The 21552-nt window shown below is 41.8% G+C and overlaps 1 protein-coding gene across 1 annotated transcript in view; it reads right to left on the bottom strand.

The window, feature by feature from the left end:
* Positions 1–802: 802 nt before the first annotated feature.
* The window catches only part of cpt1a2b (carnitine palmitoyltransferase 1A2b), a 65017-nt gene continuing 44267 nt past the window's right edge, over positions 803–21552 (bottom strand). The window contains exons 14-19 of the mRNA XM_026166078.2: positions 10354–10518; positions 9715–9843; positions 9044–9199; positions 7068–7181; positions 6865–6957; positions 803–3242 (exon numbers count right to left, since the gene is read on the bottom strand). Of these exons, the coding sequence (XP_026021863.2) occupies positions 3114–3242; positions 6865–6957; positions 7068–7181; positions 9044–9199; positions 9715–9843; positions 10354–10518 (786 nt within the window). The 3' untranslated portion in view covers positions 803–3113. The remainder of the gene's footprint in view (positions 3243–6864; positions 6958–7067; positions 7182–9043; positions 9200–9714; positions 9844–10353; positions 10519–21552) is intronic.

Raw genomic sequence — 21552 nt, 5'->3', positions numbered from 1 at the left:
ACACTGGAACCATTTGAAAAGTCACGTATTGCGTTAGAACCCAAATTCTGAACCCTGCTGCCGTAACTCTGAGGCTCTGGCCTCACCATCATCGCCATCACCGTACTTCCCAAAGCGTCAGAAATGGCTTTGTAGCCCTTGGATGACTGATTGTTTCTCATCCTTTTCTTTAGATGTGTTGCTTTTTCTTTTTAGCCTACTTCACTTTGGCAGTGATTTCTTGATGCAACATACCTGGCAAAACTGAACTGAGCTTTCAGTTAAATCAGTTAATTAAATAAATAAGTGCATTTAATCAGTTAATTCGTGATTTAAAAAAACCAAAAAGCATTTCTTTATCTAGAAGGGTAAGCATTTTTCCCCATGTATGGCCAGGTATGTTTGGATAAAATTTGTCTACTTTTACAAACCAATTAATCATTTTAAAATCTGCACTTTGCATTTTCTTGAATCATCCTTGAATATTAAAATTTTGACAATCTGAAGTATTCGTGTGACAAACATGCAATGATGCAATGCAAATAAGATCCACAAAGAAGGCAAATACTTCTTTCACAACAGTGAATTCGCTTCCGTTCTTAACTTCAGATCATCTGTAGCAAATATTTAAATCTTTATTCAGCTGGCATGTGACTTTGAGACACAGACACATAAAGACTCGGCTCTAATTATAGAATCTGACCCAGTCGGAAAACTGGAGCACTTCTGGGCTTCTTGTCCAAAGCAGAGCTGGGACTAAGCAGTTTGATAAATTCAACACATAATTATGATAACAATACGACATCAGCTACAGACACGCTGGTGCGGACAGTAAATATTTTATTTTACACAACGCATCAGATCCATCTGTGGAAGGTGATCAGAGTCCACAAATGCATATAATGCAGATTTATATGCATTTTAGAAAGAAAACGATGTACTAAGGGGAAAAAACCCAAAACCCAGCAACCAAAGAAAATCATGAAACAACTCGAGCAGTTACAAAAGTGTTACCAGGTTACACACACACGTCAAGAAAAAAAAAACAAAAACAAACAAGCATCAAACTTGTTTTTACATCAAACACCTCAAAGCGTTTAAAACCAAGAAAGAAACAGTTAATAATAACAAAAAGACACGTTACAAGGTTTGCTGCAGGAAGTATACTAATTGGAGAAAAATGCACTGAAAGAGTTTCACTTTGTGAACATGTTTCTTAAACCTGAATACAGAGAAGAGGCTCTGTGGGAACGATCCACTTTATGTCCCGTGGAAAATTGTAAAATAACAAGTGGGCTGTTAGTACTTCTGTCACTCTGCCCTTAAATGGCAAGCAGCTGGCAGGAACAAATCATGTCTGGCACAAACAGATAACAAATATAACTTTGTATAGTGACATGAATGCAGCGAGACACAGAAACACAGCTGTATTCCCAGCTGTCAACATCTGTAGATCACATGCTGCCATCTTGCCCTTCCCATAACCCCTGTAACAACTGTTACTAAAATACAGAAGTATAGCCACAAATTTATCAAAAGCGACATTCACCTTTTTAATCGCTACGCTAAGCACACGACACAAAGAACATCATTGTTCTGTTCCCTTCTTAAAATGCTGCACTTTTAATAACATCCCTGGATCCCAGACAGAACACAGCCTGAAAGCTCTAACTTGATGTTGTGAGCCATCAGAGACGCCCATTCGGTCATTTCACAGCGTTTTCTCATCACTCTGTCTTGCTTTGCAGTCTGTTTCTGGTGCTCTCAGCACTTCCCCGATAAAGAAAGAACAACAGACGCGAAATCTTCCAGCTGGGCCAAAGACTTCTCATTTAACGTTTGTTCTAGTTACATAGGATTTGATCCAAAAGTTCAAAGCCTCTGGTAAATAACTTGTCTCACGTTGTTTACTCAATGCCAGTTAGTGTCTTCTTAAGCTGTGTTTTGGACAGTGTCTGGACAGTTAAAAGGAATATTTGTCTAACTTTTCTTTGCCGTTTTACTCGAGCTTCTTGGACTGGATGGCCTGTGAATGTGAGGAGAGCCAAATCTCAAGCTTGAAATGATAAGAGACTTTTGAAGCTTGTTGTCTGGAGGTCTGAGTTGTAGTTGGCTTTTCCCCCCCTTTCTTTACACTTTTACCACCTTTATCCAAAAGCACATTTACTGATAATACTTGAACTTGAGGAGATCTTTGAATGCAGGACTCTTACTTGCACTACTATGAGCAGTGTTTTGTAAGTATCAACAAGCCTTAGCAGAGCGTGGCTAAGCACCAGCAAGATAAGTGAAGAAAAAGCCCACACGCTAGCAAACAAACTAAAAACAGCATTTTAAAAAAATAAAACGTGACAATCATTTTAAAATGCGGCTTTGATTCCCGAAGCTTCCCTAAAACTCGCCCACATATAAAGCGATGTGCTTTGTGGCTGAACAGTCGGTTCTCTCTCCGGTTTTAAAAATTAAACTAAATTGTTAATTATTGATTCAGGCTTATGTACTGCTTTTATCTGGAGAGCGAGTGACCAGGTTTACAGAGACTAGACTTTCACTGGAAACCATCACTCCCAGCTGATAAACCAACCTTTTCTGTGTCCACTGACTTTAACAAAGCCCAACATGCACAGTAACCTCCAACATAATGCTGTAATGAATGGTGTCAGTGCACTCTTCACTTTTAGTGAGATTAAGGGCGCCTTAATGCTTTCCGCCGATTATCAGGGACATTCGTCTCACTTTCTCTGCCTCCAAACATTTCCTCCTCGAGCGATGACATCTGCCCCCATTTTTTCCCAACATAAATACATATTTTGCTGATCACAGATTTTCATATTCTGACAGAAAACTTTAAAAAGTTGAATTATTAAAGTTCAGAATACAAGAATGTTTGTGTGTTTAGTGCTGATGCACAAGAGGCTTCCGAACGGATGAGGTACGGGAGCGTCGTGGCTTATCTTTTGTCACTGAGTAGGAGGTTTTAAAAAAAGAACAACAACAGTAGTTATGTTAATCTGTTGGCCTGTGAAAGACTGCTGTAAATGTTTGTTTTGTCTAAAGACCGCAGAAGACAAAATATCTGTATCTCTGAAACAAGCTCTCTGTTGTTTGGCTCCGACTTTCCTTCGCTTTTGTTTTTACTGGAGCTTCTTGGACTGTGGCTGGCCTGTGCCTTTGGATGACAAGGAGGTTTTGGGATCAGCTGAGAGAAGAGCCATGATGTCCTGCATAGCCTTACTTATCTGAACTCCAAACCTGTGAGAGTCCTGGGAAGGAAAAAAAGAAAAAAAGTATTGAGAAGTGAAAGGGAAGTGTAGAAAGCAGACAAACGTGTTATTGGGCACATAAATAAAACCACAGAGAAGGAAGAAAGAACATGGACAGAAGTGAGAAGTCAACCCCTCTTTAGAATGAAGAAGGGATATTTAGCAAGTTTCAAAATAAAAAGAACAAAATGTTTATAGACACTGATCTCATACATTAATTTCAATTTCATTTCAAGGGTCCTTGGGTCCCAGCATTCATGTGGCCCCTTCTTAAAAATCACTATACCCATTTATACAGTCTTGCCACCAAAACACACATTAAAAGCTCGGGGAAAAGGACACAACGTGTGAGGCATCCGAATGTCCCGAATTCCAGTCTGACTGCACAATGAGTGCGTTCTGCAAAACCAGAGGCTCATCTGAGGAACATTTCGGCCAGGGACCAGACTGACTAACAAAAAGTATGTCATGTGAAGGCCACATGATGAAAAACTGAATAGGCCTTAAAAGGTGCACATTAGTCTCAACTCCATGAACTGGAGGGCATAACAGACTGCTTTAAAACAGGACCGAGTTCTCGTTCCAAAACCCAAGTACTGTCAGAAAATGCTTAAATTTTTCTTGCATAAAGTGAATCAGACGAATCTCAACATTCTCAGAAAAAACAGGAACAAATGTTGTCATTGCTTTTTCCTGTCAGAGGTTGTGTTTTCAGGTTGTCTTGTCTTTCTGTCTGAGAAGACTCAGTCCAGACATTATGTCCTTTAATCAAAAAGACTGATTTCCCGATAAGCCCAGGGAAATCAAGGTTTCTCACTGTATCCTCAACCGGCCCTACCGTCACGTTTGCATCATGTAAACTGAGTATTTTAGGGATCCAAACATTTAATACTATTTAATTCTGTTTTATCAAGATTGTGCGCTTATTGTGAAAACTCCCGCAATAAGTTACCACTGTGAGGCTCGGTTCATCGTCGTGTTTTTGCCCCATTCGAAAAATGTTGATGCTTTTTTTTTTTTTTTATTACCAGCAAAACAGAAATATTGTTGATATTTTTTTGACTTTTCAAAGGAAACTTCCCAGGGTTTTATTCTTTTGTGAGTTGGGATTCATTTAAGCTTAGATAAGAGCCTAAGATACATTTTTTTTGTTCCCAAAACCCCCAAAATTTGAAGGTTTCTTAATTTCAGGTAACCCATTTTGAGCCAGAACTAACATTTAGGTCTGATACGAGTTGTGCCTGTGCTGTGCAAAGGAACCAAGTTTTCTACACTGATGATAAATTACAAAAAAAATAAATAAAATACAGCAACTTAGTGTATATGGAGCTAAATTGATGTCCTTAGTTTGCAGACTGTTCCCCTTTTCTCATCATCAGACACATACTTCACTGGAAATCCGATGCGGTTTTCCTCTGAAAAGGCCTTTCATCTTCTAGACTTTTTTTTGTTGCTGACGACGTCATCAAAGCTTGCTGCACACTTGGAATCAACCCACAGTCACATTAAGTGCGGAAAGATTTGGTATTGAGGCTCAGAATTGCGAGGATCACCAGGTAAAAATCAAATGGCTGTTTTTGGCATTTATTCTGAAATTTAAAAAAAAAAAAAAAAAAAAAAGATTTTAGATGAATGTGTGTTGACTATGAAGAGCTGATGATTAAAAAGGAAGTGAAAATGAGCGAAAGCGTACATTCTTCCCTTTCGTGGAACAATGGCCATACCCTGTATATATGACATCATAGCCTGTCTTATGAAATGATTCTGTGAAAATTCAGTGACAACTGTCATTTAAAACCACAAACCCATCCCAAACATGAAAAATCCTCCACCGTTTGTGGTCATGCTGATGTGTGATGTTAACCTTAGTCAAAGTGTTTGTTTACTGTGTAAATACAAGGATGAGAGGTGCACAAGTGTCAAGCTGGCTTCAAGCATGACATTTCAACTACACTGAACATTCAATGCACGGGCGACAGATCTGGTTGACATTCCTGCTGTCAGCATGCCAATTGCACGCTCCCTCATTGCTTGTGGCATCTGTGGCATTTTGCTGTGAGACAAAACTGCACATTCCAGGGTGGCCTTTTGTTGTGGGCAGTCTGAGGTACACCTGTGCACTACTCATGATGTCAGATCAGCATCCTGATGTGGCACACCTGTGAGGTGGGATGGATTATCTCAATATGGCAGATGTGCCCACTACCACACATTTGGACTGATTTGTGACCACTGTTTGGGAGGGATGGTTATATTGTGCATCTGGAATGAATTTTAGGTCTCTACGTCCATCCCATGGGGAATGGGAGCAGTAACAAAGGTGTTGCGTTTATATTTTTGTTGAGTGTATTTAAAGGATTGGAAGTCTGAAGGAGGCCATGTTTGTAAAAGTTGGATTTGGTTTTGGCACCATTTAGAGCAGCGGTCCCCAACCCCCGGGCCACGGACCGGCCCGTGAGTTGTTTGGCACCGGGCCGCTAGAGTTGAGGCTCGGGTGTGAAATTTATGGTTTTCATCATTAACTCAGTTTCCCTGGGTCTTTTCCTGTGTTGTAGTTTTTATTTTGAAAGAAATATTTATGCGTTACCATGGTGACCAGAAGAGCATCAAAGGGCAGACAGGAGGACATTACTCTCACTGTTGTTGGCGCATTTCATTTTATTAGCAGCTTGACAGTGCTAATAAAGTTACTCAATCACACAGTTTTGGTCTTGGTCATATAATTTTATTTTGTTGTATCTGCGACACCTTAAAGGCCAGGCCATGAAAATATTGTCTGACATTAAACCGGTCCGTGGTGCAAAAAAGGTTGGGCACCGCTGACTTTGTGAGAACCAACTTCTAACTTGTACTGTAGGGACTTATCCAAAGGTCCATCTGAGCCAAGGAAAACTAAAAACTAGTCAGCATAAAACCAACACTTTAGGATTGACAGAGCCAAGATAAACATCCTGGCTTTTTGGGTCTGTATGCTGGGTTCACACAGTAAAACATCTTGTTTACAAATGTGTTACATGGGGTGGGACTACAGCTCAGGAGGTAGAGCAGGTCATCTACTGACTGGAAGGTTGGATCCAAGGGAGGAAATACTTCCAATTTAGTGAAGCACCTAACAGGCCAACACCCAGATCTGTTCAAAAAATTCAAGTTAAGCATGTTTCAGTTCAGAGTATGTTGTCCTGAAATGCACATCTCCATTGGGTTTGAGAAAGCTGACACTGCCATTGAGAAGTCAACAAAAATTTCTGCAATGGCTAACACCAAATGCTAATGCTATGCTACCATAAAAGCACTATAACACCAACAGGATACCATGGCAACCATCTTAACATTTCAGCTTGTGTCTTGTCATCAAAGCATGTTGTCAACATTTTAAATAAATGAGCAGCCACCGTGTCAATGTTTTAAAACGACTTAAACTTAAAGTTTAAATATGTTGTTATCAAGAATTCTACTGGTATTGGACACTGGAATACCAGTACTACCATTCTGGGATTTGCGATCTTCTCTTTCCAAGACTGTGCCAAGTTTAAAAGGCTTGAGAATATTGTCTGGTGTAAATGTGATTTCCTACAACAGTGTGTGATGTCTCTGAACTCCAAGACACGGAGACGTTACTTACAGTCTGACTGCAGGAGTATTTGGAAGACACGTGGAAGTTGACCATATCTTCACCCACGATGATGTATGAAACTCCATAACCATCGTCAGCGACCTGACATGACAGTGAAGACACGAGGTTTCGCGTTAACGCCTCACATACCACCCACCACAAATACATTATCTAGTCTCCTTGTCTTAAAAGATGTAAATGTGCCCACTCACAGGTCCAAAGCCCCCACCAAGCGAGATGAAATCTGGGTGGTTCTTCAGGTCGAACAGATTCATCTGCTGAACTGGAGTCTGACTGGTGGAGAGACGCCAAGGCTCAGACAGAACCTTTAATGAGGGATTGAGTGAGAAAAACATGGGGTGAAGCAGAAGCAGACGTGACCAGCTAGAAGACACCAAATTACACAAAACCTAATTATGATCTTTTGAGTGTCGCTGTGGTTAGCACTGTCGCTGCGGAGCACGAAGGTCCTGAGTTCAATTCCACCATCAGGCCGGGGCCTTTCTGTGTGAGTGCTGAAGATATGCGTAGCCTATTTGAGAGTTTAGAAATGTGTTGGAAGGTAGAATTATTGTAGAGACGCTGCCCTCGATGTAATAAAGGCCTGAGTGTGTCACGAATTTAGGAGTAGATTTCTAGGAGCCCCCCCAGTTTGAACTGAAAGTGAGACAAAGAGAAGTGAATGTTGAGTGGAAATTCCCAGGGGATACCTGGGTGGGAGTCTCAGTGTTTGCAGTTTGTTAACTCTGTTTTGTATGTGCTTTAAAGGAATTTGGTGGGTGAGGACATTACTTTTATGACCCCCAGGAAGTCACAGACATAGACACACACACATCCACACTCACGTGTGCACACACAGGTACGCGCATACATTCACTCACATAGACATACGGGTACGCGCGCACACAGGCACTCACGTGCTCGTGCACATAGACAGTGTTACACTGTCGGCTCAAAAGCCGCAACATAAAAAAAGAGATGAATACCAGAGTGTTAGTGAGAAGAGGCTTTATCTTAAAATGGCATAGCAGGTTGGCTCAAATGGCTGGTACCACCGAGGCAAAGACTAGTGAGCTCTCTGGGAAGCTTGCCTCAGGTGTGCTTTTATCCACACCTGACTAGGTGTGGCCAATTAGCACCAGCTGAACACACTGAGCAGATTAGAGGCGGCAGAGGGACGTAACAACAGACACAGTTTGCAGCACACCGTGGGGGTTTTATGATGGGGTCGCTCCTACAAAACTGTGTTTCACAGACAAAGGAGTGAAGATTTTGCAGAGGGACGGCCTGGCAAGTCTTCCCTTCTAGAAGATTGCATGCTTAAATGAAGATGAATAAAGATGAATAAAGTTTTTGTGAAAATGACTACTGAGTCCGGTGCAGTCTCTGGATGCCCGAGGAATAAAAGAACCGAGGTGAATGGTTGTCTGTCGCTATGTGTTAGCCCTGCAAAATGTCCAGGGTGTACCCTGCCCCTCACCCTGTGGTAGCTGGAATAGGCTGCAGCCTGGATGGAAGGACAGCTTTGCATTCTTGACTGATTATATACATCGACTCTTTATTGGATCAATATGGATTCCACAAAGGGAGCCAATAGTCATGTATTCATAATATGTTAGATATGCATCTTTAAAGCAGCTGATCAATGACACACTCCATTTTGTTGTTGCGCTCTTAATTGTTTTATGGTTTGTATTAATAAAACTGAGACAGTGTTAAATTTCTACATTTATGATATGAGCTCTCCAATCCATCAATAAGACTGTAGGGTCACCGGAAATCCTTTTTCTCTTTACTCAAAGCATGCTGTGTGCAGTATAACTGGAAACTAGAGCCTGAGGACATAACGTCATCAGGACAGTGTTCTGATCTGAAAGCTACACCCACACTTGGGCATATATGGGAGCGTTCACTGGCTTTCACTTTCTTCTGTCCACCTGACATCAGAGTCTTTGGTGTTTGTGTCTTGGTGCAAGTTTGTTTTGTCCAACAAGAATGCTGCTAAAGAAGTGCACGTCCATTTAAATCAATGCAATCTGTTTACATATGAAGACAGTCACGACTTTTCAAAGAGCTGAAACTCATTCGCGTTGGTCCCGTTTAACCTGTTTGGACTTTTAAACCAAACAGTGTATGAATATCAGTACATCTAAATGTAGCCATCCTCTGGAAAAGAGCCAAGGCTTACTTCTTTGAGGAAAGGCGACTCCACTCCCAAGTATTTGGAGACTACGTAAAGGCAGAAGAGATGTCTGTCGATTCCTGCTCCAGTCATAGCCATCCGATAAAGGTTCTGGTGCCTCTCAGAAGCCAGTTGGAAAAGGCGTCTGCATTCCTCCTCTGTCTGTCAAAGCAAACAAACTTCTGTCACGACCAGTCCTGTCCGTACTTAGTAGCACTTATGAACTTACTGCTGTGCTATGTGGGTGGATGTGTACACATGTTGCTCCTGCTGGACGATTTAACACATAATGACCAACAGTTTGATCCACACAGCTTACCAGCTGGATTTCTGTAGACCCACTCCAAGTGTTAAAAGGTGTGTGTGTGTGTAATTGCTGGTGAATACAGTGTAGTGCCCTGCAGTGTGTGTTCTACATACACTGCAGGGCACATTAACTTTCATGTTCACTGCTGCATGCAGAGAGGCGCTATGAACGGTATCCTTTCTGCCATTACCCAACTTGTTGACCTTAGGCCTACGGCTGAGGAACTTGAGCAATATTCCAATGTAGTTCTCACTGGTTCACTCAGCTAAGTTTGGACAGGCACCTTGAACACTGGCACTCTGCATTCGTTTTTATTTTTTCAACTTTAAGCTTAAAAAAATGAATAACAAGTATTTTAGTACTTCGGTACCTCTTCACTCTCCAGAGCTGTGATGAAAGCACAGCTCTCGTTGGAGCAGGAGCGCACAGTCTCTGTCCGGCCCTCCCTGAACAGACGGGTCATCGATGCCTCGTAAGTCAGACAAAAGCCACCGCGATCCTGGAAGCAGAAAAGTGAAAGCAGGTGGGGAGAAGTGGTTTGAAGCACTAAAAGCCAAACTGGACATGCTAGCTGATATGTGTGTGCGCTACAGATCTGTTCTGAATGGAGGATTTTTCCACTTTGATAATACAAAAAGAATATTGTGTTTCAATTGAAGAGGGGAAAAAAGGGGGCAAAGCTTCCTTTGAAGGCTGGGAGATAACTACTCCAGGGATCAGGAAAGTCAATTTTGATGAAAGTCTACTATTATAAAGAAAATGGTTATTAAGGAGTTACACAGGACTTAAGGAATGAAAAAATCTCCACCTGATAAGCAGATTCACTAACACCATCAACACAAATATCCATCCTTAATGACAGGTCGTCTCATGGGAACACAGGAAGATTGAAAAGTTGCACAAACTGAATACAGGCCTGCAGTTGTGTTTTCTTGGCTTGTAAAGCCAGAGATTAACAAAACAATTCATATACAGGGTGTGTCGAAAAAAGTCTTTCACTATGTGGTACCCTGTAGTATGCCAGTTGTAAGCTGATCTGGATGAAGGCGTCTGGGCTGACTCGGCATTTCTTGATTCGTCCTTTGCCAAACTCTCTGAATGGAAACACGTGACAGTCGACATCATCTGCCAGCGCCTGTGCAACAGCTAGAGAGCTGCTGACCTGAGCCTGAACCTGAAACACAGAGAATCACACTGCAAAATTAGCATTGCGTGTAGAGCAGGGCGATATGGCCAAAAATATTTATCACGATATATATTTGAAAATTTGCGATAACGATATAACCGACGATATAATTGATGCGAGACAAAATACAACTCCACAACATTACTAGCGCAAAAAGACAACCTTCCATTTATTTTCACTTAAACAAGAAGCTGGTTTTTATGTACATTAAAGCTTTATAAAAATGTAACAGTGCAAATGCAAATTCCTTGCTGAACGTTTAACCCAAAGGCATTTCCAGTAGAAATGGGCTGACATATCCTGAGCATAACCATGTATAATATCCACTGAAGTTAAAAAGAGGTGCTTTGCAACATTAAACTGCAGTGTGCAGTACGTATTTTTTGGACCATAAGGTGCACGGGATTATAAGGCACATTAAGCGAAACAAAGCAGTCAGATAAATCAAACTTTATTAAACTCATTCTTCTTGCTTCCTCCACTTCTGTACCTTTGATTCATTAATGTTGAATTCTCTGGCAGCTGATCTATTCCCATGTTGTTGCAGTATATTAATGACTAACCTCGTATTGTGGATGGATTATCTCAGTTGTTCTCCTGACTGAAGTTTGGTCCGTTTACAGCATCCTGCCATGCGATTGCATTTGTCTCTAACCATGAAGAACCTTCACGTTAACTTTTATAAGTGGAAAAGTGTTAGTGTTCGTCCTCCAGCTTCACTGCTTATGTTATGCTAACATAGCTGTGTCGCTAGTGATCACGTAGCACATCATTATATACCAGCTAGCCCAACTTCAGTAACCCTACAAACGTCACCACTGTTTAGTTTCCTGTCTTCATTTATGTTGGAAGTGATAGCAGAGCTGTACGTTTGAATTTTTTCAGAAATCTCTCAGTCAGAACATGCTATATCATGCTTAGGTAACTAGCGAAACTAGCGAGCTAACTTCCGCTAGCTTCCTGCTAACTTCTAACTCCGTTAAATGTAATAACTTTTGTTTTCATGGATGCCTGGAAGTTAAACTTCATAGTTACACCTGGTAAAGCAGCAATGCTGATCGTTTTATTAAAGATGAAATAATTTAGACAGTTTTCAACTCTCAGTGATGCTGCAGTGTTGTTTGACCTGAAGTCAAATATACGGAGTTTGGGACCCAGATTACTCCCAGATTTAAGAGCATCTTAGTCCGACAAATACGACAATAACAACGGCCGCTTGCATGTTCTGCAAAAAAATGTGCTTTGTTGTGTATCTGACGGACAAACACCAAACCAGTTCCACATCATGGAAGTTGCACCATTTTTACAAACCAATTCTGGTTCCTCAACAGTCGGCCATGTGCGTATGAAAACAAAGGCACTGCGCATGCGCGTTTTACTCCCATTCTATCGCGATATTTCATTTTCCTATCGTTGCCTAACATTATACCGGTATTACCGTGAACGGTATAATATGGCCCAGCCCTAATTGCGTGACAAGATTTTGAGTGAAAGTCAAAAAGCCCCAGATGTTGTCGTGCAAATCAGTTTACAGCTGCCATACAAGGCAACACCCTTTAAAAGAACGCACACATTTGAGCAAAAACCCAGTACAGTCTGGTTTCTTACCAATTCTGTATAGAAAAATTTTTCTCTAGATTACAGTGGTGAAAAGACCACAGCAGATAAAGGTGGAAGCAGTTTTGTGTTTTGTCCATTTCTAGTGAAAGCTAAAGACTGAAGGAGTGAGCAGAGGTCAAACAGAGCCTGTATCCATAACTGTACAAAATGAACAATTCCAAAATTGTTAAGATATTATGAGATATGTCTGAAAGTTCTCAGTCATCCCGGTCATCGTAGACTTCTGTTTGAAAGAGGCACTTACTCTCTTTCCTCCACTTCTGCCAATGTGCACAAACCTGGACTTCCTTTTATGAGGCCACATATAACATCTGTTATTCCAAAATGTGGGCCTGTTGAAATCGGTGCTGATTTTTTTTCAGTGGTTTACCAAAAATTAATACAATACAGTCACAGAAAGAAAAATAACAGTACTTTGTCAGTTTCAGCCTTGTTTATGGTAAATGGCCTGCATTTGTAGAGCGCTTTTCTAGTCCCTAAGGACCCCAAAGCGCTTCACACTACATTCAGTCATTCACCCATTCACACACACATTCACACACTGGCGATGGCAAGCTACATTGTAGCCACAGCTGCCCTGGGGCGCACTGACAGAGGCGAGGCTGCCGGACACAGGCGCCACCGGGCCCTCTGACCACCACCAGTAGGCAAACACGGGGTTAGTATCTTGCCCAAGGATATTGGGCATGCAGCCAGGAGGCAGCCTGGGATCGAACCACCGACCTTCTGATTAGTAGCTGACCTGCTCTGCCACCTGAGCTACAGCCACCCCGTTGTTTAAGATTAGTGTGACAGATTGAGATGTACAGTGATATCTGCAGAGTCTTTGACATCAGTTGGTCCAATGTTAACTTCCATCTTTGTCAAAGGAGCTTGCAAAGAAAAGCGTCTGGACTTCTTTAAGTTGCTTGAAGACGTTTCACCTCTCATCCGAGAAGCTTCTTCAGTTCTAAGGTCAAATGGTGGAGAGTCCCAGATATAAACCTAGTGGGAGTTTCCCCCCACAGAGGGACAAAAGGACCCCCTGATGATCCTCTAATCGCCTGAGCCAAGGTGGGAAACTGGGCGTGGGTCCCAATCAGCCAGAGTTTCGGGTGTGTTCATTGTGAAACCTGGCCCCACCTTATCATGCGAATTCCTGAGATCAGATGGCCCAGGATGTGAGTGGGCGTTAAGGCGTCTGGGAAGGGATCTCAAAACTGGATTATAGATGGCAGAGAGTTGGTGTCGTAAACACCCGCCTCTGTTCAAAGATGGTCGCTCACAGTGGACATAGACATCTTTGTACATTTTCTTCTGTAGATGAATTACAAGACAAAGCAACGCCTACTTGACTCCACAGTGTGCCGAGGTCACTCCACTGTAGCTACAGTCCTATTCCTGTCCTCACCGGATGAATTTATATTCCTATTCAGGTGGAACGTGGGTACTAGCTCACAGTGTGAGATGCTCGAGAATATACTCCGGTGTCCCGTTATATTATAGATAGCAAGGAGTTTATTAAACTTCACCGAAACAATCTTCAAACTTCATTATTTTTAGTTAGCACATACCTTAAACACTTAAAGCTGTAAGCTAATGATAGTTATATAAGAGCAGATGCTGCTGGTGCAATAAGCTGTACGTTTTACGTCCAATGGATGATGATCTGATTAGTCGACTAATCGCAAATATAATCGGTGACTAGTCGACTATCAAAATAATGGTTTGTGGCAGCCCTACAGCCCACACCTACAAACAGTCAGACTCCAACCTCCACCATGGCCAAGACCAGAGAGCTGTCTAAGGACACCAGGGATAAGATTGTACACCTGCACAAGCCTATCTCAAACAGGCAGGAGTTTGGTGAGAAGAGATCGACTGTTGGAGCAATTATTAGAAAATGGAATAAAAACAAGACCACTGACTATTTAAAACAATATCAATACCCATTATCTATGACATACTCCTACATGTTTGTGTAATCCATGTAAACATCTGTCATGCCCTTATCTGCTTTACTTCCTGAAAGAAAAAAAGAAAACAAAATGACTCAACAGAATACAGCACTGTCTCCTTAAAAGTAAATACTGCCAGGAGAGAGAGTCACTCTGGCAGAAGTTTATGTTCCAAGTGCTTCTTGTTGATTTTAATGATGTTGAGGCCAGAAGTTGGAGGACCAAGTGAATGTTGGAAAGAATAAGCAGCAGCCTTTACGCTTCTTTCAGAAACCAAGTCTTTCCTCTTTTTACTGACTGTATGTGTTAAGACAAGGTCACTTTTATATAGAAGCAATTTAAAAAAAAAAAAAACAAGAAAAACCATGGCTAAGTACACAGGCCACTTAGAGCTTTTCAGAGTGCTTCACATTAAAAGGTTCATTAACAAACACACGACACACACTCATCTGTGGACGCACAGACATAAACGTTTCCGATATTTTGGTTTACAAGGTTACAAGACTCAGCTCACAGCTAGGGCTGGGCCATATCATACCGTTCACGGTAATACGGTGTAATGTTGGGCAACGATAAGTAAATGAAATATCGCGATAGAATATGGGTAAAACACGCATGTGCAGTGCCTTTGTTTTCATACGCACATGGCGGAAAAAGCATTTCGGCGACGGAGAATGTGAAGGGCGAAAGCAGATCGTTGAATGAAACCAGAAGTGGTTTGTAAAAATGCTGCAACTTCACTGGTGTGGAACTGGTTCAGCTTTCGTCAGATACACAACAAAGCACTATTTTTGGTAGCGCATGCTAGCGGGCCGTCGTTATTACCGTGTTGTTTGGAAAATACGGCACACTTAAAATCAATCCTTTGATTTTTCTGAAAGTCGACAGAGCCCCTTATAATCCCGTGTGCCTTATGTATGAACTCTGGTTGTGTTTACTGACCTCGAAACGATTTTATGTGCACGGCGCTCGAAAATCTGTCAAATGTTTCAGTACGACTTTGCTAAGCTACGAAGCCGCACCGCTTGATGGATTGTCGGAGCATTACAGTGATACGTACTGTGCTTCAACATAATATTACCGTATTGTGTGTGTATAACCTCTTTAAGTTTTGTGGATATTATACATGGTTATGCTGAGGATGTGTCGGACAGTTTCTACTGGAAATGCCTTTTGGTTAAACTGTCAGCGAGGAATTTGCACTGTTACATTTTTATATAACTTTAATGCAGATAAAAAACAGCTGCTTGTTTAAGTGAAAATACACTGATGGGGTTTTTTTGCACTAATAAAGTTGTGGAGTTGTAAAGTATTTTGTCTAGTATCAATTATGTCATCAGTTATATGGTTATCGCAAATTTTCAAATGTATATCGTGATAAATATTTTTGGTCATATCGCCCTGCTCTACTCACTACGCAGATATGTCTGTACATGGAAAGAGTACGCTTGAGCGGGTAATCAACCTCATCCACACAGGCAAGATCACGGAAAATCAATTTCCAATGTGCAATTCAAACATGGCAAACAAACAGCTGGTGTATACTCTAATTGACAGTTAAGACTGAATACTCATTTGTATTACTTGTAATACTTACTTCTCTAGGAATCAATAACCAGGATATAACCAGGACAAGCAGGATGCACACGCACACACACGTGCGCGCACACACACACGTGCGCGCGCACACACACGCGCGCGCGCGCACACACACACACACACACACACACGTGCGCACACACACACACACACACGTGCGCGCACACACACACACACAGGATTTCATTTTATCACTGAATACATTTCAGGATTGATGAGACAGGCTACCAGTTTGGATGACAGCCTCACCACAGTGCTGCTGTTTGAGCTCCAGTTCTGCTCATTTCTAGTGGAAACCATCCAACAAACCCATATGGAAAAGATATATATAAATCTTATAAAGTTTGTATCTGTCTTGTGTGAAACTTGTATGAAAAGCATACAAGAGTGAAAACAGATATAAGATCCCTTGAAAAATTATATAATGAAACTTGTATGTTTTGGATACTTACTAAAACAATGTATGAAAGTAATGCGAAAGTGGCCACTTTCATGAGTAATCTCATGAAAGTGGCCACTTTCATGAGTAATCTCATATAAGTTTTTACTATTTCTTTTCTGTATGGGAACCAACATTAGCTGACACTAAAAACAAAAATTAAACAAATAAAATAAAAATGTGAGCATAAGTACAGAGTCCTGTTGCCTGCGCCAACAACAATTTAATGACACAGTCTGAACTGTCTGAATGAAATGCATTCAAAGCACAGTGGCTTGGACCTTCCAAGCCACAGCGAGATGCAGAGTTAGCCAAGACCCAAAGCACAAACATATGTACACACTCATGCAAAAAGAGAGATTTGACACGACTGAGGTTGAATGATTTGGAGAAGAGAGAGAGAAGGAAAAAAAGGAGACTAAAGGAGATTAAAAACACTCCTCCACTCCTTACAGATGCCCGCCCACTGAGTCAGTGATAACACAAACCGAATCCAAAACTGGGGAGATCGAAACTGTAAGAGCGGGGGATATTCCAGTGACTTAATACAAGAAAATAACAACATGAAAACACCGAATTCTGTCATCATTTGTTGGATCTTTCATGGAAAGACTGCGTTATCAAGAAAGCATGCTCCCTGTCCTCTGTACTTTCACCCAGCACATGAAATGTCCCACCAGAGACAAAACTTTGGACTTATGGTATACCCTGTAATTAAGTAATCTGCCGTGTTCAGTTGAGTTCTCACCCTACTGACTTGGATATTGTGGGAATGTTTAGCTTATTTTAGAGTTTAGGAAAGTGTTAGAAGGATATAGAATTAGTGTAAAGACACTGACGCTGCCCTGGATGTAAAAAAAGGCCTGAGTGTGTCATACGCTTAGGAGTAGATTTCTCGGAGACCCTGCCCCAGTTGAACTGTGAAAGTGAGACAAAGAGAGGTTAATGTTGAGTGGAAATTCCTCAGGGCATGCCTGGGTGGGAGTCTCAAAGTTTGTAACTAAATAACTTTGGTTTGGAAGGGAGATGGACTTTTATGACCCTCAGGAAGGCGCGTACATAGAGATATACGCACATAGTGCTTTAACTGTTACGCCCACACATCCACACGCACACTCACCTGCACTCACATACACACAGGTACGCGCATACACTCACTCACGTGCTCATGCACATAGACACAGACACAGAGTTTGCAGCACACCGTGGGGGTTTTATGATGGGGTCGCTCCTACAAAACTGTTTCACAGACAAAGGAGTGATTTTGATTTTGCAGAGGGACGGCCTGGCAAGTCTTCCCTTCTAGAAGATGCATTGTTAGAGTGAATTGTTAAATGTTTGTCATTTTTATGTTTACCATTTGTACATTGTTTTAAGGAATTCTTTCTGTCCTCCCCTCCCCAGATTCTTAAGATTCTGGGAGGGGGGCAGTAGTGTTTTTTATCACAGGAGCATCCTTGTGAAGGTCTGTTTGATGTTGGTAAACTTCCTCCCCTTTGTATGGCTTCACTGTGTTATCTAGGGTGAACCATCTAGGGTGTGGGGGAGACTACCCCCTTTATGACCAAGGATGTTCCTCCTGCTTTTACACACACACACACACACACACACAGCTTTGTCTTAGAACCAAGGGGGCGTGGCTTTGCTCTGACGTGTTTTGTGTGAACTGTCTCTCAATAAAAGGCAGCAGGAGGAGGTCAGATCTGGAGGTCATTTTCGTGGTGGACACAGACGAGGCCTCATTGCGCAAATAATCGATCGATCGACTGTCTTGTTTTCTTCATGATGAATAAGTCTCTAGAATTAGCGGGGCTTGTAGAAACACAGACCCAACATGCATGCTTAAATGAAGATGAATAAAGATGAATAAAGTTTTTGTGAAAATGACTACTGAGTCCGGTGCATCTCTGGAGGCCCGAGGAATAAAAAAGAACCGGGGTAAAACTGATTTCCCAACAGTTTATGAGCAGATGTTTTATAGCGAATGAGAACGCAGGAAGCCCGATAAGGGGCAGGTCTTGGGAAATGTTAAATTTCTACCTACTCCCAAAGCTTTCACTAAAACTGACACTGCAGACTGCACCAAGTTATGAATTATCCATCATCAAAAACCAACTCATGACCACTATACTTTTCATATCCAAAACGAAACCAAAATTCCAGGCAAAGGCTCAAATATTATGTACAAGCTGCCGCTACCACAGAAAAACACACTTTAAGTTGTCTAGGCTGGTGGTATTGTGTTGTGAAAGGGAGATGAAGAAAATCCCCGCCCGTTTCCTCATGCTTATTTGGCTTCAGTGGGATTTTTCCATTATAGGAAAACACCTCAGTCCCCAGAATGAGAGCATGTGTTCTTGACAAACATTTCCACTAACCAATACAAATACAGAAAACCAATTAGACATGTACTGTACCATACAAACGTGACACATTCCTCACCACTGTATTTTTAATCTTTTCCTCCCTTTGTCTAGTTGACTGTGCACTTTGTGGATGAATGAATAAGATTCAACCTGCAATCAGAGCATTTCTCAAAAGACAAAACAAAAAAAAACAACCAAAAAAGTTAAAAACTTTAAAAATAAAATGAACGAATAACATCTGTCTACACCCTTAATCACCAAGAAGAACAACTTTTAGCCAATCTAGTCAGCTGTCCTTATCCCTTGCCTCTGAGCTTTGTGCACGTGAGCACATGTAGGTGTGGCACTAAATGATTAACACGTCTTCCATAAAACACTGAACCCTCTTGTGCTGCAGTCTATTCTAGTGCACAATCAACAGATTTTATGCACTAAACGGGAAGACGCCACTGCAGAACTAATAACACTAATGTATCACTAATATCACACTAATGTTATGAGTAGACAAAAGACCCACAGACTCGCATTAATGTTTCAAAAACAACTGCGCATTGTGTGACATCGGTTGGAGCTACTGTATTTTTTGGACCATAAGGCACACCGGCTTATAAGGCACATTAAGCGTCTCTCTCTCTCTCTCTCTCTCTCGCAAGCCCTGGTCACATGACCTCAGGGACCTGCTGGGAATGTATGGATGCAAAAGTTCACTTATATATGTTGGTGCTTGTCTATGCAGAGCCCTGAAAGTCAAGGTCAAAACCTTAAACTGGATCCTGAATTTAACGGGGAGCCAGTGTAGCTGAATCAGCAGGGGTGTGACATGGGAGTACTTGGAGGACTTGGTCAGAAGCTTTGCAGCAGCGTTCTGAACAACTTGCAGAGGCTCCAAATAGGCTTTACATAAACAAGTAAACAAAGAATTACAATAATCCAGACGAGATGAAACAAATGCATGAATGACAATTTCTAATTCGGAGCAATGGGACTCAGCTTAGCAATGTTTCTCAAGTGATAAAAACAGGAGCGAACCAAAGATTTTACATGAGGATCCAAAGTCAGAGCTGAGTCAATACTAACACCAAGGCTCCTGATAGACGGTTTGGCAAATGTAGCAAGTGGACCCAAGTTTTCCATAACACAAGGTAAATGGTAGGGGTGCAACGATATTCGTATCGATATTGAACCGTTCGATACAGTGCTTTCGGTTCGGTACGCATATGTATCGAACAATACAAAATTTGTAATTTATTTTATCAACTTTCCTTCTGACGATGCTGTCTGTGTTGAGCGCTCAGTGAATCTGCGTTCGACTACTCCGCCTAGGCTGCACTGTCGAGCGCAGATTCACTGAGCGTTCAACACAGACAGCATCGTCAGAAGGAAGAGCGCAGGGCACCTCCCCCACCCTCATTCAGATCTGGCGTTTGGAATTATTTTGGTTTTCATGTGACGTATGACCCTGAAGGTAAGCGAGTCATGGACTAAAGTAAAACAGTATGTTGGATGTGCCACGCAATGCTCAATTACATGGGTGGGAACTAGTGTGTTAGCGCAGTTAGCTCGTTAACGTGTTGGCCGTCTAGCCCCATGCACGGGGCGATCGGCGGTAGCTCGTTAACGGAGATTTGCCGTGTTGTGGCGTTAAGGTCATTTCAACGAGATTAACCTGAAAGCACTAGTGGGAACACAACGAATATGACTGCACATTTACGCTGACATCATCCTAGTGCAAAGACAAAAACAACAAGCATGCTACTAACTTTAGCCGAGTCATTTAGACAGCTGTTAGCACATGATTCTCCTTATCCTGCTGAGAATATAGCCCAGAAGAAGCGGATAGTATAGCTTTTATTTTGGAAAGAGACATTTCTCTGTAATAAACTCTCTTTTCCAAAGATGAGTGATTCCTCAATCAGATACAGGGCTTGCAATATCACTAGCCCGACGTCCTGGGGCTAGCGATTTTTTTCAGTCGGGCTACCAAAATCTATCTCTGCCCTGCCCGTCGGGCTATTGTAGGAAAAATATATGTCAATGCTTTTGCATTCTTTCAGAAATGTAGCTGGGTAATTATGTCATTGGCATCGGTGAGCCACTGTCAATATGTGACATATTGAAATCGCGTTTGAATTTGCGCTTGTTTTTTTGCTTTCACTTTGCAATCGCGCGAACTGTGTATAGAGAGCGACAGCACTGATCTGTGAGTGATGATAATTTGTGCACCAATTCCTCTGACATCGTCTTATCAATCGTTAGCTTACTATGCAAACATGACAAGTGAAATCTCCCGCAGCTTAAACATGTGAGAGGTTGATTGCGCAGAGAATCGCTGAGCTTATGTGAGTGCGCGTGTAAAAGCAGCAGGATATATATTTGACTACGATGACCTGGATGACTGAGAACCTTCACAGACAGATATATATTTTAGTTCTGCTGAGCCAAATAAGACCGGTCAGGGTGAAGAAGTGACAGCCAAAGAAAAGCTTACCACAAAACGGAGAAATTATGACAAATCAGACTATAAGGCAAAAAGAAAGTGCAGCTTTATGGTTTCATGGACAAAAGAATTTCTGTGGCTGCAATATGATGAGCTAAATAACCAGGGCTGCACATAAGTGGTCCGCAGGTGCGCATTCGCTGTCAAAATAAAAAACACGCACAAGGGTTAGGGTTAAATTTAAAAACTGCACTTTTGAGTTAAAATATATATTTATAATTTTAATAAATGACAAATTAAAAAGGCATGAACATCTTTTTGTATCGAAAAAATATCGAACCGAACCGTGAATTTTGTGTATCGTTGCACCCCTAGTAAATGGCCTGCATTTGTATAGCGCTTTTCTAGTCCCTAAGGACCCCAAAGCGCTTTACACTACATTCAGTCATTCACCCATTCACACACTGGTGATGGCAGCTACATTGTAGCCACAGCTGCCCTGGGGCGCACTGACAGAGGCGAGGCTGCCGGACACAGGCGCCACCGGGCCCTCTGACCACCACCAGTAGGCAAACACGGGGTTAGTATCTTGCCCAAGGATATTTGGCATGCAGCCAGGACGCA

The sequence above is a fragment of the Astatotilapia calliptera genome, chromosome 4 (assembly GCF_964374335.1).
Source record: "Astatotilapia calliptera chromosome 4, fAstCal68.1, whole genome shotgun sequence".
Classification (NCBI taxonomy): Eukaryota; Metazoa; Chordata; class Actinopteri; order Cichliformes; family Cichlidae; genus Astatotilapia; species Astatotilapia calliptera.
Note: the sequence above shows the minus strand (reverse complement) of the source record. Positions and strands in the feature narration are given on the sequence as shown.